General features: G+C 39.4%; 1 protein-coding gene and 1 long non-coding RNA gene across 2 annotated transcripts; one reads left to right on the top strand and one right to left on the bottom strand.

The window, feature by feature from the left end:
* Nucleotides 1-5882: 5882 nt before the first annotated feature.
* Nucleotides 5883-6543, top strand: LOC136354653 (uncharacterized). Its single transcript, XR_010738217.1, has 2 exons — nt 5883-6099; nt 6220-6543. It is a non-coding gene; the product is annotated as an uncharacterized lncRNA (long non-coding RNA).
* Nucleotides 6544-6695: 152 nt separating this feature from the next.
* LOC4352847 (late embryogenesis abundant protein 47) lies at nt 6696-7566 on the bottom strand. The gene has a single exon (XM_015763973.3). It carries the CDS (start codon nt 7522-7524, stop codon nt 6862-6864), a length of 663 nt encoding a protein of 220 aa, XP_015619459.1. The 5' UTR covers nt 7525-7566; the 3' UTR covers nt 6696-6861.
* Between the last annotated feature and the right edge of the window lie 9462 nt (nt 7567-17028).

The following is a 17028-nucleotide window of genomic DNA, read 5'->3' as shown; positions in this document are numbered from 1 at the left end:
GAGATAAATCGAGGCGGAATCCAAGATAGAGATCGTTCCGTAAACAAAGTGGGAATCGGCTAAAAGTCCGAATCGGCTACGATCAGGATCGGCAGAGTTCGAGTCGGACAAGGTTGGCCGATTAAGCCGATTCCGACAATGTGACTCGGTACACGTTGTCGGGTTGAGTTAATGTGCTTCATGAGGATTGCCACGCATGGATTGAGTCATGAATGTAGGATCGTAAAGGGCCTTTCCCACCCCAAAAGCTAGCCATTGAGGTGAGGGGCTCCCCCACTTATATCTTAGGTCCTTTGCCCTTCCACAACCAATGTGGGACTATTCAACAATCTCACCCTTCACACATTGGTGTCCCTCAGCCCTTCACCGCCCCTTCACCGTATATAGACCCCACAGAACAGGCCCACGGTACATCAGGTATACGGGCCCCGCAGGCACCCATGGTCCATCAGACCTTCACACACTGTGTCCATCGGGCTAGAGATGTTAACCTAGCCAGGCTCTGATACCAATTGTAGGATCGTAAAGGGCCTTTCCCACCCCAAAAGCTAGCCATTGAGGTGAGGGGCTCCCCTACTTATATCTTAGGTCCTTTGCCCTTCCACAACCAATGTGGGACTATTCAACACTGAAAAGGCAGTTGTATCTAATAATTAGGGTATTTCATGTAATTTCCTTAGAGATAAGTTTGGGCAAAAGTCCGCCGCAAAGACTTATGGTATCTTAGAGTTTGTTAGAGATAAGAGTCATGTCCGATATGGACATATTTTGTAATCACGGGTATAAATAGATCCCGAGCCCCATGTAATACAACAACACAAGTTCAATACAATCTCGGCGCATCGCCACCCTTTACTTTTGTTTTGTTTCGAAGAGTTCTTGCTTTCGGGTTGAGCTGCATCGGTTTCGATCTTCAACTAGAGGTAAAACTTGTTATGGCGGCTTGCGTTCTTGGGATTAGTGCTTCCATCTTTATGATACTCTAATCTTGTCTATGTAATTCGCCAAGTTATCATATATTCTATATAATCTTTGACAATATTGTTATTTAACCTTTAATCGGCTAACATCTATCGTTAGAAGGCAGTCAATTAGGTTAAATACCAACGTTGACTTAGATTATATAGGGTATCCACCACTCTATGAAATATCCAACGGCTTGATTGTCTAGATATTATTCTTCTTTTCATATTTATAGCTGCATCAGTTGAGTTTAATCTTATAAGTCGTGATTAGAACTTTGATCTCTAGCCTGTCTTTGGTTGCCTATTAGAGTAGTATCGGGGTTTCAGCCGATCTTATCTGATTTAACTACTTTATATCTTATATGCTTCATTGATATATTAAATCCGTCCTTTATGTTAAGATCTTGTTGCATTTAGGTATATTAGGCTTCCGTTTGATATATTTAGTAGTATCGGAGTATTAGCCGATACATGCTAGATCTATCTGATCAACTATGCTATGAACATCTATAATCTCATTGTTAATATATATTTCGATCTAAGTGATTTATACTGTCTCGGCATGGCGACCGATCTATCCCAATCACTTGATCTAAGTATATATCAACATAAGGATTATATATTGTTAATATCTACAGCCGATCGAGTAGATTTAGTTCTTTCTTACTTATTTATATCTGCCGACCGATTCAAATATGACATCGGCTTATAGATAAATGATATGTCATCGGCAACTACCCGATCGGCTATCATTTATGGATTTAACTGCGGTTTTCTTGTCTTTCTTTCTTGTTGATTGCATGATCAAATCAACTGGCACGCTCACGAACCTAAAAGCAAGATTTTGGATCTGCACTGAAGTTAAGCAGATCTTCCAGGCCAGTGTGCGTTTTTCGCATTAATACGCCATTGACTTTTTTAAACATGTTTGATCGTTCGTCTTATTCAACAACTTTTTTTGTGAAATATGTAAACTATATGTATAAAAAAAGTATACTTCATTTAACAATAAATCAAATGATAGGAAAAGAAATAATAATTACTTATTTTTTTTAATAAGACGAATGGTCAAACATGTTTTAAAAGTCAACGGCGTCGAATATTTAGGGATGGAGGGAGTATTATCATAATGTAAAGTGCGCGTGTCATAAATTGGGTGATTTTTATACGTGCAAGTTTAATAAAGGAAAAAGTACACCGAAGGTCCCTCAACTTGTCATCGAGTTAAAAAATCGTCCTCGAACCGCAAAAACAGATATAACGCATCCCTCAACTTATAAAATCAGTGCAAACTAGATCCCTCGGCGTGGCAGTTGAGTCAGCGTGGGACCCACGTGGGTCCCACATGTCAGTCTCTTCTTCCCCTCCCCTCTCCACCTCTCTTCCTCTCTCCTCTTCTTTTCTCTCACTTTTCTCCTCAGTTGGGCAGCACAGCCGGCGGTGGGGGAGGCGGGAGTCCGGCGGTGGCGGTGACGAGGCGGCAGCGGCGGGCGATGAGGCGACGACGCTGGAGAAGGGAGACGCCTGCATCCGCCGCCTCGCCTTCGCCTCCCAGCCCCGTGGGTCTCCTCGACTCCTCTGCCTGCCGAATCCACCAACCGTGGCCTCTCTGAGCTCGTCGGCCGCCTGCACCGCAGCGGGTTCCTTCCCAAGAACCTCCTCTCCATCCGCTCCCTCACCATGGTCTCCCGCCGACAACGACGACACCTCCCAACCGGCGATCGAGACCAGCAGAGGCACGGGCGAAGTGGGTTCCCATGGCGCCATGATGGCGGGGAGCAGCGAGAACGAGTACTATTGCTTCTTCGCTTGGTCCATTTCACTGCGCGTGGGCGGCGGGCGGCGGGGAGCAGCTGGGCGCGGGCGGCGGGGGGAGGAGCGGCGCGACGCCACGGATGCTGCCCTACGGCGCTGCCAGTGCTAGCGTGCAGCGGCACAACATGACACTTGCTGCTCGCTGCTTTCTTTTCTCTTCTCCTTCGTTTTCTTTTCATTCTTTCATCTTTCCCGTGATGGCGCCGTTTGCGATGGCCGATGGATACGACTGCCGCGGCCTGGCAGCCGATGGTGGCGCCGCGGGGCAGGCGTGGCGCGGTTCGACAGGCCGAGCACCGACGTGGTCAGCGGCAGGGAGCGATTGCGAGGCGCGGTGGGGCAAGTGGCCGTCGGGGAGAGGTCGTGCGACAGTGCAGACGCTGGTGTGCATTGGCTGATTGGCACAGCACGACGCTACTGCTTGTCATTTCCTAGCTTTTTTCTGTTCTTCCACTATTTCCTCGTTCTTCCTCTGGCGACGCGGTGCAAGCAGCGTGACCTTGGCGCAGGCTCATCGCTATGGTGCGGCCCGCCGGCCTCAGCACGAGCTCATCGTCGTGGCACGGCCTCCCCCATCGCCTGTGCCCAGCTGCTTCCCGCCCGCCGCCCGCACGCCCGCGCGCAGCTCCTCCCATCGCCGCCTGCGCCCAGCCACTCCCCCGCCGGACGCCGCCTGCACCCGACGGATCCTCCGTCGCCGCTGGTGGAGAGGAGACGAAAGAGGAAGAGAGGTGGAGAGGGAGGGGAAGAAGAGGCTGACGTGTGGGGCCACGTGGGTTCCACGCTGAGTCAGCTGTCACATCGGACAAAACCAGAGCCAAAACCGTCGAGGGACCTAGTTTGCAGTGGTTTTGTAAGTTGGGGGATGCGTTGTATACGGTTTTACGGTTCAAGAATGATTTTGTAACTCGATGACAAGTTAAGGGACCTTCGGTGTACTTTTTCCTTTAATAAAATGGGCCTTCCAACGTTGGCCCAAATATACCTAAGGCCCGATCCGGCTCGGGCGCTGAGTGCATAGTACGAATTCGAATCCCGCGCGCATAATAATAGGACGTAACTACACAGCTAGTGGTAGCTACTAGCTACCACTCCATCTATAAGAGGCACCATCCACCTATACCTCAAATATAATTTTCTCTTAAACTACTCGTCCGATCTACGATCCGATTGCACCGTTATGTTCGTAACAATTAAATCTTTGCAACAAGATCTCACATGATTATATTTTGATGAAAAATCACAAATTACTTTTATGATATGTCTAAATTACTTTTAGATTTCACTAAGTTACTTCTTATATATATAAAAGTAAATTCAGTAAAACCTAAAAGTAATTTACATATATTATGGAAGTAACTTAGAACAAAACGAAGGTAAGTTTGGCATGTCATCTTGAAGTAAATCCGTTGTAGAGATAAAAACATGACTCTATCTAGAAATTAAATTAATCAGCACAAATTATAGAATTAACTAAAATAATAATAAAAGTAATCACCTCGTAGCATTATGAATGTATAGGAAGTATTTTAATCAAATCTAAAAGTAACTTTTATATATATATATATATATATATATATATATATATGATAATTTGTTCAATGAAAAAAGGCATTAATTAAAGTTACTTTATTTTTCTTTTTTTATAAGTTACTTTCTTTTTGTTATAAGTTACTTCTATAATATATGTAAATTACTTTTAGACTTTACTGAATTTACTTTTATATGTCTAAGAAGTAACTTAGTGAAATCTAAAAGTAATTTAGACATATCATAAAAGTAATTTGTGATTTTTCATTAAAATATAATAATGTGAGATCTTGTTGTAAAGATTTAATTATTACAAACACAACGGCGTAATCGGATTGTAAATCGGATGAGTAATTTAAGAGAAAATTTTATTTGAAACATAGATGATAGAAATATTTCCCCTACTTGCTCAATGGATTAAGTACTATCACGTGGTGGATGTCTCTAGTTAAGACTAATTGAAGAGACCTCTCCAATTAAATTTACCGATAATAATACCTTCCCTCGTCACCTCGGCGACGACGATGAGGATGAATCATCACACGTAGTTGTTGACATCGACGAAATGATCTTCGAAATGGGGGCTCGTTCGATCTATGGCTTGATTGCCGCTGTCCGTGCGTGCTAGCATGGGTTGTTCGGAGCACATGGCCGTGGAGCACCTATATATGCTGCACGCACTCTGTGATCTGACGGCAATATTGAAGAAGAGTACAACAACAAATACTGGATCAAGAACTGGAATGATCGAGGCATTATTTGATCGTGCTGGGGAAGCCGCGAAGAACCCTAGGCACGCAGATCTGGCAGTTTTTCTCTCTTCGTTGGCGCCCGAGAAAGTGGAGAGATTGACATCCTTATTCACCACAGTTGTGTTGGTTGTGTATATAGAGGTCGGATTAATGAAAATCTATTATCTAAAAAAATGGTTACGTGATGCTTGATGGAAATCTTGAGGCTATCTACACATTGTTGTCTATTGTGCCAGCTTCAAATTCATCAGCAGCCGACGATGTATCAGCAGCGGCGGCAGCAGCAGGGAGAGAAACCCGACTCTTTTGCCAGGGGAGGATTCTGCAAGAAAAGCTGAAAAAACTGTTGCAGAAATACGCAGATCAACATTGCTGGGTAATGTGCATTCTAAATTACTGTAGAGAGAGTTCAATTATGACTTTTTTTCTCTCAACTCTCTAAGGCCATCCCCAACCCAGAAACCATCTACTAGTTTTCATACTTGCCATATCATATAGATACTATGCATAGAAACTATATATTCAATAGATGGTGTCTTCAAATTAAATTATCATCCGATCATCTATATTCTCTCTTTTTATTCACCTATCATTTTGTTTTCATTCTTGGTTATTGTGTAGAGATGGTTTCTTACATGAGAAATGGTTTCTTCATCTTTTTACATCTCTCCTCATTAACTCTCTTGCCACATCACATTTTTTATGTGGCAATGTATTAAATGCTATGGACACTAGAAGACATGGAGGGTTGGGATGGCCTAATCATATTGCCCGCCTTAATTAAATTGCAACTGACCATTTTAATTGCAGGAACCAATATACGAGCTAGACGTCATCTGTTGGGTGAAGAAAGAAAATGTATCTCCTGCGTGCTACCACATCAATTTCTTGGCTTCCCCATGCGATTCAACCACATCGACGCCTGCACGCATGCTTTTCTTTGCTGAAATCTGGGGGTTAAATTCTTCAACCAAAGCAATCTGATGATGAATTCTGCTGCCCACTACCTGATTATAACACATACCTTACATATCTAGGTGTGTTTACAATTAATTAATTGAACTTCTTCTCCCTTAATTTTCGTTTAGTCAACTGTGTCAATTTGTTAATTAAGTTATGACAGATGCTTTAATTAACTTTGTTTTGCTCATATGCAGGGCGATGCTATTTGTATGAGCCTGATTTGAGCAGGATTGTCCACCCACCATCTGGAAATCATCAGGGTGCTGATTGCGCCAAAATTGAAGGCCTATTGGGGACTACTACATGTGTGAACCTCCAAGAACACTTCATCGTCGTCCTGTCGTTGACACCTTCATGCGACTTTAATTTAGGGTTGCTAGCTGAAAAAAATGTGCCGTAGATTGCTTTTATATTAGGCCCCTGTTGTTCTAGCCAGTTGATGTCTTTGCCCAATCGATTTCTGTAATTGCTCTCTGATATTTCCATCCTAATAATTACTACCTCATTTTTGGATAAAAGTTTGATATTTTTTATGTAACAGTGAATATATTCCCATATATTATGAAGTATTTGTTTTGTATTAAAAAATGTTTCCATATGTTTTTATAAATTTGACCAAGAAAAAGGCGTATAATATGAAAACGGGGCAAGATTTTTCCCACACGTACAGTGCATTTCTAGATCAACTATATTAATCATCATACCATATTTTTTGCTGGTTCATACTCGACAGTACTACATAGAGAAATAGAGAAATAACAAGAGCGATACACCAACACAAAGCGTACAATAATACAGCTGATGAAAACTTGAAAAGTATGCGTACTACGCATGCATTAAACCATCCTCCCCTCGTTCATCTCCGCCGCCGCCGCCACCGCCTCCGCCACGCCCTTCCCGCCGCCGCCGCCGCGCCTGGCCGCGTTCCGCGCCGCGGCGGCCGCCACTCTGTCGGCGTCCTCCCTGGTGGCCACCATGTCCGCCGGGAGCGCCTCCGCGGCGCCGCCCACCACGTCCTTCATCAGCGTCGTCGTGGTGGCCTTGTTCTCCCCGTCGTCACCGTCGGGGCGGCGCCTCATGTTCGCCTCGGCGGCCTGCTGCGCCGCGGCCGCGACGCCGCCGGGGACGACGCCGGCCAGCCCCGTGGTGCGCATCTCGGCGGCCTGCACCGCCGCGGCGTCGGCGAGGCCGACGGGCTCGTTGTCGTCGGATCCCGCCGCCTGCAGCGCCTCGCCGATGGTGACCGCGTCGGTGGTTTCCTCCTCCGCGCTCGGCACAGGCACGGTGAACTGCGCCATCACCTGCCCGCCGGCGGTGGCGGTGACGACGCGCTTGCCGGCGGCGGGGAGGTCGGCCTCGGTGACACGGAGGTCGCCGCCGCCGCCACCTTGGTCGGCGGCGACAGCCTTGTCGCGTTCGCGGCGAGCCTGGTGGTGATCGGCGGCGGAGGGCGGGTAGACGTCGCCGGGGCGGATGGGCTGCGCTTGGGCGTCGCTCATGGCGGCGTACGAGTCGTCGACTAGCTTGGTGTGTTGGCGTGTGATCGAGCTAGCTGAAACTGAAATATATATACACGCGAAGCATAAATAATGTCATTAAGTAGTAATTAAAATGGTTACGACACGTCGCGTGAGACGAGAAGACGGTAGAGCGGCAAGAGTTGGCTGAACCTGACACGATACTTCTAAAGCATGCATGTCAACACTTGTCCAAGTTATACTCCTCCTGGAGAAACCTAACTGGGCTCCTTTCAATGGGAGTTACGGGATTCTGTTTACGCTGTGTTTGGGAAAAGGGGTTGGGAACTTGGGAACCCTCCTCTTCGACACGTAAAACAATATATGTATTAACGTATAATTAATTAAATATTAGTTATTTTTTAAAAAAATAGATTAATATTGTTTTTTAAAATAACTTTTATATAGAAAATTTTTATAAAAAACATACCGTTTAATAGTTTGAAAATATGTGTATAGAAAACAAGAGGGATGAGTTAGAAAAGTCACATCTCTAATACTCCCTTCATCCCAAAATACATTATAAGAACTTAGAATCGGATGGAACATTTTCTAGTACTATGAGTCTGAACAGACATCCGGTACTAAGTTTTTATATTTTAGAACAGAGGGAGTAGCTAATGCCTCGCGTTGCTTCTTATCTCTATTATCTATCCTGTTCCAACGACACATTATATTGTCCTATAGTTTTTTTTCTTTAAAGGATTAAAATTTCATTGAATTATTTTCTACTCAAGCTTTTGGTTGTAGAATTTGGTAGGAAAATTTTCAAGCGAATCTTTTTTTCCTTCACCTTTTTAGAGGATTTTCCGATACATTCTGCAAGGCAGCAACCCACCGATTGCATTGCGTACCATCTAAAAGAATACTCTGTTTAGTAGCATCGCTCTGTACAACACGGTGGGCCTCCCGTGCCATGTGGGCTACTTTACTTGGACCCAAGGCCCATTTAATTGCTGGAGTACTCCAAATGCTGATCATTGAAGACTGCAGTTTTTCTTTTCTTGGACTAAGGAGTAGTTTTTCACCCCTTGTCAAACAAAATATACTTCCTCTATAAAAAAAAACAAACCTTTGATGAGGATGGTACATCGCCTAGTAAGCATCTATAACTTTTAAAAACTATCCACAAATATTAGTATTTCTAGAGTACTATTTTCCCAATCCAGTGCACTCTTATATTAATTTCCTATATTTATTTATTACTCACTGGTAAGTATATCGTAACCATGAACTTCCAGTGATATCAAAGTAATTGGACCTTAACTTTTATCTATACTAAACTCTTTAAATACTTAGGGGCTATTCAGTTTGATACCATTTTCAACCATATCATTTTTTAGCGCAGTTGTCAAAAATGTGTCACGTTTAGTTTGTTGCCAAACTTTAACAAATACATAAGAAATTCTGCCAAAATTTTAGCAATATTACTAATTTGTCAAAATTTTAATAAAATTTATTTTGACTACAATCTGAACATACCCTTAAATTTGTGAATGGAGGAAGCAGCACGCTAGCTAGTCACAGATGTGCAGTACCTCGTACATTAATTGGATATTGTTGAGCATTAGCAAGGTGCAGTAAAATATACTAACAATATATACAAGATGATGATTAATACTAAAAAATGACATGCAAGATTGTGCTAGACTCGGTCTACGTGTACCCATATGAGACAAGCTAGCTAGAAAAGGAAATGCTTGATTGAACTCCAGATGATTCCAATTAAGTGCTGATTAATTATTAAGCTCTCTCTACACCTTTTTACTAGACAGAGAGTTATGCATGCCTAACTAAACACAAATTATATGTTTGTTGGAGGCTTCAAGCATGGCATCTCGAAGGCTTGGATGCCGTGCTTACGTACGTGCATTTACATAATTTTATACAAGTTACTCTAATCATTTTAATTAAGCACCAACCTATGCAACTAGCTTAGTGCTAGCTGCAGCTAAGTGCTAATCAGTACGTACATTTGGAGATTTGGAGTGTACTAACTAATTCTTCATAGGTCTCTACGTCACCCACATACATGTACTGTACTATGGCATTCTCATCATCATGCATATCTTTTCATACGTATAATTAGTTAATGCAAATTAACATCGATATGACTTATTCTATTTTGATATATATAATCAATATTTTTGTTACTTGGTTTTTCTAAAACTATTTTAAATATGACATGTACTTTTTATATATTTACATGAAGTTTTAAATAAAATAAATGATCAAAGTTAAAAAGTTAATTGCGTCCAATATTTATACATGATGGAGTACATTGCAATCGAGTAATCCATTCATCCTGAGTTTTGATTAAATGGGACAGATTTCAGCACTACGAATTTGAACAAACAACCTGTGTAGCTTTATAGTATTAAGACCTTATTTAGATGGGACTAAAACTTTTAAGTCCCTATCATATCGGATGTTTGAACACTAATTATAAATATTAAACGTAGACTATTAATAAAACACATATATAATCTTGGACTAATTTGCGAGATGGATCTATTGAACCTAATTAATACATGATTAGCCTATGTAATGTTACACTAAACATTCTCTAATTATTGATTAATTAGGCTTAAAAAAATTATCTCGCGAATTAGCTTTCATTTATGTAATTAGTTTTGTAAGTAGCCTATATTTAATACTCTAAATTAGTGTCTAAATACATTAAGTCCTTAGATCCAAACACCACCTAAGATACAGTATATCTTATCTAATTAAAAATCTTTTACTACCTCCGTCCCATAATAAGTGTAGCCATGAGTTTCCGCGCCTAACTTTGATCGTCCGTCTTATTTGAATTTTTTTTATAACTAGCATTTTTATTGTTATGAGATGATAAAATATGAATAGTACTTTAGTCGTAACTTATGTTTTTAATTTTTTTAAAAAAAATTTTAAATAAGACAAACGATCAAAGCTGGACGCGAAAAACCATGGCTATACTTATTTTGGGACGGATGAAGTAGTATATTTAGTACGGAATCGTAGCTGGCGATGAACGAAGAATCTGCAGATCAAATGGGCTTCCAGATCCTCGAACGCACCGTCCAAAGCTTTTGTCCCATCGACGTAGTACACGACTCAACTATCTCTGATTATGTGCCACCTAATCACTCTTCATTAACTGGATGAAATGCTATTAATGGATAACTACTGATCACCAGCCAGTAGTGAGTTAATTATACTTTGGTCCACATTTTATTACTAAAATTTGACTTTGTGCCACCCTCTAACTAATATTTTTATTTTAAACTAGGCAATATTACCTTTGTTACGGTTTAGACCACCCTAAGTTACTTTTCTAGTTGTATCTACCCTCTAATCTTGCGAAGAATAGTCTATATGTAAGTCGGGAAAATTATGGGTTTATGGGTGCCGATGCGGTTAAAGTCATCTATGTGCTCGAAAAAGTTTTGGGGTGGTTCAAAGTGAAACAAAGATAAATTAATCTAGTCCAAAGTGAAACGATGGTTTTAAAGATAGTCCAAAGTGAAACTTTGGTGATAAAAGGTGGCCCTAAATGCAAATTATCTCTATAGATATACATACACACTACGTATATATGTACTGTGAGCCAGCACTGGTGTCATGTCAGTACGCATGTCACGACTGGCATTTTCAATCTCTTCTAGTAGATCCTTTGTTTCGTCTCTTCATTCTCATCGATTCATCTACAATGATAAGCCGTGAAAAAATAACTAAGAAACCTAATTATTTATAGGGCTTTTCTATCTATATTTTTAAGTGATAAAAATAAATATTAAAAAAATAAACTATGATAAAAAATAAAGTTAAACTTTAATTGATAAATTAATAAACAAACGATGGAGCTGTAGTTTGTAAGGGAGAAAGGTTGCTTCAATGCCAATGGCACTTTGTCTCTCTCTGTGCATACAATTAGTTTCTTAGTTTGTAATACTCTCTTCGTCCCAAAATAGCGTCCCAAAATAGTTGTCACTTTAGAATTTAAATTTTATCCAAAAGTACTTGTTTCTTTGGAGCGCTTTTTGTCACATCAATCATTTTCTATTCTACCTCTAACTGCCTTCTCACTCTCATTTATATACTATTTAATAGAATATAATGTATTATAGTCTTTTTTTCATAAACCTTAAGTTTTGCTAAACAACTTAAAACGACAATAATTTTGGGACGGGGTAGTATATAAAAGGTGTTTATGCAAATGTATACTCCAAACACAATGAATGGAATAGTATTCAATTCGATGAACAGCTACCTAGTTTGTGGAGAAACCGGCCGATCGGCCAAATCAAAATTTGGGCCTGTAATCTAGTGGTTACAAGAGCCTCATTAGCACCTGAGGTCCTGTGTTCGACTCCCAATGGAAGCGAATTTTCCAGGATTTAATGGCGTCGTGCTTTCAGTGGTAGGCGACGTTCCCATCGACAGCGAGACGCCTGTGGTGACTTCGTCAATTTCTTAAGGAAGATTTGCCGGCCCAGTCTTCGAAGATGCTTATAGGGGTAGGGTTTGCGTATGTGCATTCATAGATGTGAGTGCGCGTACGTTGTGAGTGTCTGCGTTGTAATGTATAATTTAAAAAAAAATCAAAATTTCGTGGCCGTCGATTTAGGGCAGCACACTACGATATAATCCAAAAGAGAGAAAATGACACGCGTAGCTATCCTGTATACCCATCCTAGAAAAAGGACAAAATAAAAACCAAAAATAAAAATACTGCAAAAGGACCAAGTCTCAATTGAATACTGTGCCTTTTGTTTGGCGAGTGAACCGCTGTGCTACATACACGAGTGCATTCTGTGCGAAAAAGACATCCTATTGGCTTCTTTTTCTTATAGGCAGCGTGTAATTTTTTAAAAAATAATGTATGGCTGTGTGAAAGGCCATACAAATTAACAAAATTTTGTTCAAAAAAGTTTGTACATAAAGTTCGTTCGTGTGTAGAAGGCTCTTCTGACGTAAAGTCAGAGGGACGTGGGTCACTGACGTGTGGGTCACACGTCAGTAACATAGGAACATAGGTCACTGACGTGTGGGTGGGTCCCTCTGACTTTACGTCAGAGAAGACTCATCCGTGTAGAAGACGCGCAGAAAAGACCATACGGTAATAAATTGGCCACTAAAAAGATGCCTACGTGGCGAGTGGCATGGCCCATGGCCTCATATGTGGACGAAAAGCAACTACAAGAAGGATGATGTATTGTATTCCTCATTATTCGTAAAGGAAGTCGTTTTTTACAGCGACACGGTATTTAAAACACAACTTTGACTTCTTGTTTCTATAAAAATATTTATTAAAAAGTGATATATGTATATTTTTATGAAAGTATTTTTCAAGATAAATCTATTCATATAATTTTTATATTTTCAAACTCAACAATTTGAGAGTTATTATGATTTATATTTCTAAGGTTTGACTTAAACATTGTCCTAAACCACTTTCTTTACGAGTACGGATGGAGTATGCTAGCTTTGACTGACGTGGACACACGAGGCCAATCAGCGGCCAAACCCAAGCAAATTAAGCAGCAAATTACTCCCTCCATTTCTAACTAACTAATCATCATATATTTTTGTAGGCTATTCTCGAATAATTATCATATTAATGCATAAAAATAAATAAAAATTGTTGCATGTATTCATGCACACAACCATTTACAAATAACGTGCAATTAATGTTTTGATATATTATTGACCAATTAAGAAGTAACGGGATGGTGTATACATCAAGTTTTTTTACAAAATTTAATGTAATATATTTCTTGTTTTAGGTACATATACTCGGTTATATAGTAATGTGATGATAAATTAGGAATGGATGGACTGAAAGAGAACATGGCATGATGGATGTGTTAATCGATCATCCTTATCCTTAATTATTGTCTCCAAGTATGTGCCTAGTTTAATCTACTAGCTAGCTAGGTCGGCCGAGTGGTAAAAAGACAAAGCCTTTGATGCGTTTTTACGTTGACAACTAGGTGGTAATTAAACTGTTGTTAACCTTGATAATAAACGCCGTCGATCGAAGACTAACAATTACAGTACAACTTCTCCTTGTTATACTCCCTTCGCTTCGGTGACGTCCACCACAAGAAGTCAAGAACGATTCGGTTATACTTTTACACTTCCAAACCATCACAAATATTTCAAGTGCTTAATTTTTTAAAAAAATTGTACACGTAGATTTACCTCAAGAAATAGTACTATAATATCACAACTCATTTAGATTTTACAAACTAACTTTGAAATAAACTAATGGACCAAATAACATTTAAAAGTTTGATCGAATCTTGTCCTTAATTAAACATAAAAACTTACTAAAAGAGTAGTAATGATCATTACTGTGCGCCTTCTTATTTTGTCCAAGTAATGAGAAACGTAGAGCGGGAGAACATTATTATTGGGGCTACTTTGTTTAAGGTCCATCTTTTTTTTTTATCTGTTAAGCTGATTTTGGTGACATTTTTCTCCTTTTTTCACATGAATTATTTAACACATCAAAACCACTGGTAAAAGTAGAATTATAAAAGTCGCCCTCAAAGAGTTTTTCGTATTATTTTGGTCATTTGTTTTCATTAATTTAATGCAAGTGTAATTTAATTGTGTAAAATGTGTATTAGTCATAAATAATTGAGGGTAATAAGTAGTGATTAATTTGTCGCTGTCAAGAAGGGGATCTAGCGCTCCGGATTCTCGTACCAGCTGCGAGTTGTCCTTGTTGATTTGTCAAGTACTTCTGGATTATTATAATCTAGATTATTAAGAATAAGCTGAAAGAAACAGACAACTTATTGAAGTAGCTTATTATAATCTGGAGCCCAACTTATTATAATCTGATAAGCTCATTTACGTGAGCTTTTTCTAGATTATTGGATGAAAAATTACCCACCATGCCACCCCACTCTCTTTTTAGACTTACAAACCTAATAATCTATACTCTAATAATTTAGGAAAGAAACAACTAACCGCTTATTCTACTACAGATTATAACAATCAAGCTTATATTAATCTGATTTAATAATCTAGATTATAATAATCCCAAGCTGAAAAAAACATGGCCTAATTCTACTGTAATTACTAATTTAAGTAGCTGAGTATTGCATCATCAACTAATTAATTATCTTAACCATATGAAACCAAAAGAGCATAAGAGTCCGAGTGATCAAGACGCAATTATCGAGGTGATTAGGCATATTAAGATGGATCAGCTGTACGTGCTTGCTTGATTAGGATTAGTAGTAATAAATCTGCAGCTTTCTGACGGCGACGGCGCCCTGTCTCCTTCACACAGTGACATGTATGCATACAGCACATGCAAGCTGCGTGGGGGAGATCGACCTCGATCTCTACTTAATTCAGATTAGTTGCTAATTAAGTTCGTCGTTATATAACTGTTAACGATGATGATTATCCAGAGACACTATACCATATGTGTGCTCATTAGTTGGTCAATACACATATACATACAGCACTTGTGAGCATGTTACTGCAAATCTTTGGTGATTGATTAAGTCAACCACATGGCAAACCTGAACAAATATATAAGTTATACCATTGTTTGGAGGGTTAATTGGAATTCAATCTAATTATTCACATTGTGTGGATGGATGGTAGTAATTATTCACATGGTTAATGAATCGGAGATATCCTACTGATAGCCTATGTATCAGCTCATACCATTTGTGGATGGATGTAGTAGCACACAAGGTAATACTTTGCCATATGCCATTTTGTTTTTAGGCGTAGTATTTGGTACTGGTAGACAACGACTTTACTGGAGCCATCGTTTCCGAATACGTAACAACATATTTGCAAACGAAAAGTAATTTGTAAATAAAACTTTTATATACGTGCTCTTAGCGATCAAAAATCAAAGGTTAAAAAATAAACTTCGATGAAAAATCTTAAAATCAGCTTTAAATTTAAGATTAAAAATTTAAATTTTGGAGCATAAGCGAAAAGATGTGGCCTGTTATTATTTCTAATTCAAATTCTTCTAAAGTGATACTATGTCACACTAACAGACAGTAAAATTGAACACTCTTGTTTGTTCTTCTTAGGCTCGTTATTATTTTATACACTAGCTGTCATGTATATAACTGTGTATACTCTTAAGAATACCGAGCATCAAAATTGAACATAAGAATTACCTACGTATGTACTACGTACTCTTGAAATTATGTTACACTGACGTGAAATATAATATTTATATCGTGATAAATCATATGCAGAACTCCATCTAGTACCAGCTTGCGCCACTAGTAGATCGAAGATGAAGGTGATTGAGAGGCATGTAACATCTACCTTAGAAGGGACTATTTTGCCAATAAAAGCTATCATGCTTATCTAAGTCACAATAGATCAAAATTTTTAGTCACACCGTAGCAAGCATGAGAAAAAATGTGGCAACTTTAGGCGTGACAAAATGTATCTTGCAAAAAAAAGGGGAAAGTACTCTTACCGTTTCATATTATAAGTCACTTAACCTCTTTCTTAATCGATTTTTTTAAGTTTGATCAAATTTATAGAAAAAAATTAGCAACATTTACAACACCAAATTAGTTTCATTAAATTTAATATTAAATATATTTTGATAATATGTTTGTTTTGTATTGAAAAATATTAGTATATTCTTTTATAAACTTATTTAAATTTAAACAAGTTTAACTAAGAAAATAAATCAAACGACTTATAATATAGATCGAAGGGAGGGAGTACTTCACTAGTAGCTAGTGGTAAATGAGATGTTAGAAGCGCCAATGTAAGAGCAGGTACAATAGCAGGCTATAAGCATATTTTAAAGAGTTAAAGAAAGAGAGAGAAGAGCAGCGGGCTACAGATTTGTAGCCAGCTGCAGCACGGACTCCAAGACGTAATATGTGTATGACAGGTGGAACTATTTATTAATAGTATAGTAAACAACTATTGTATAAATTGGCTATTATATTAGTTATAGATGATTTGCCGCTAGTAGTGGGCTATATGGGCAGTCTCAACCCTCCACCTAGGATGGTGTCTATGGCATTAACTACATTGCCATGTAGGACTTTTACCTTATGTGACACTATATTAATTAAGAGAGAGAGTGAAGAGAAGAAGAAACTGGGTCTCATGCAAGACACAGCTTCAACACGAGAACCTATGCACTAGACACTATCAAGTTTTGCATTGGGAGAGAATAGTGTCTTCATAATAGATGAAGAATAAATATGATTGGTAGAGAAGAGAGATGATGTATTTATTAATGACCTACCTTAAGAAACCATGGGTTGTAGAGTGTAGTTTCTATTGTAATGTCTTATTGGTATGGCACCATAGACACTGTATGTGGACACTATAGGTTGGGACTGCTCTAGTATTGAACTTGCTCTAAGAAAACAAGTTAGTACTGTACCAGGCTGCGGCACCAGTAGATCTAAAGGTGATTGAGAGGCATGTGGCACGTCCACGTCACCCACCCCCCCAAACTCACTCACACTCACTCGGTGT

Source organism: Oryza sativa, chromosome 12 (genome assembly GCF_034140825.1).
Source record: "Oryza sativa Japonica Group chromosome 12, ASM3414082v1".
Lineage (NCBI taxonomy): Eukaryota > Viridiplantae > Streptophyta > Magnoliopsida > Poales > Poaceae > Oryza > Oryza sativa.
Note: the sequence above shows the minus strand (reverse complement) of the source record. Positions and strands in the feature narration are given on the sequence as shown.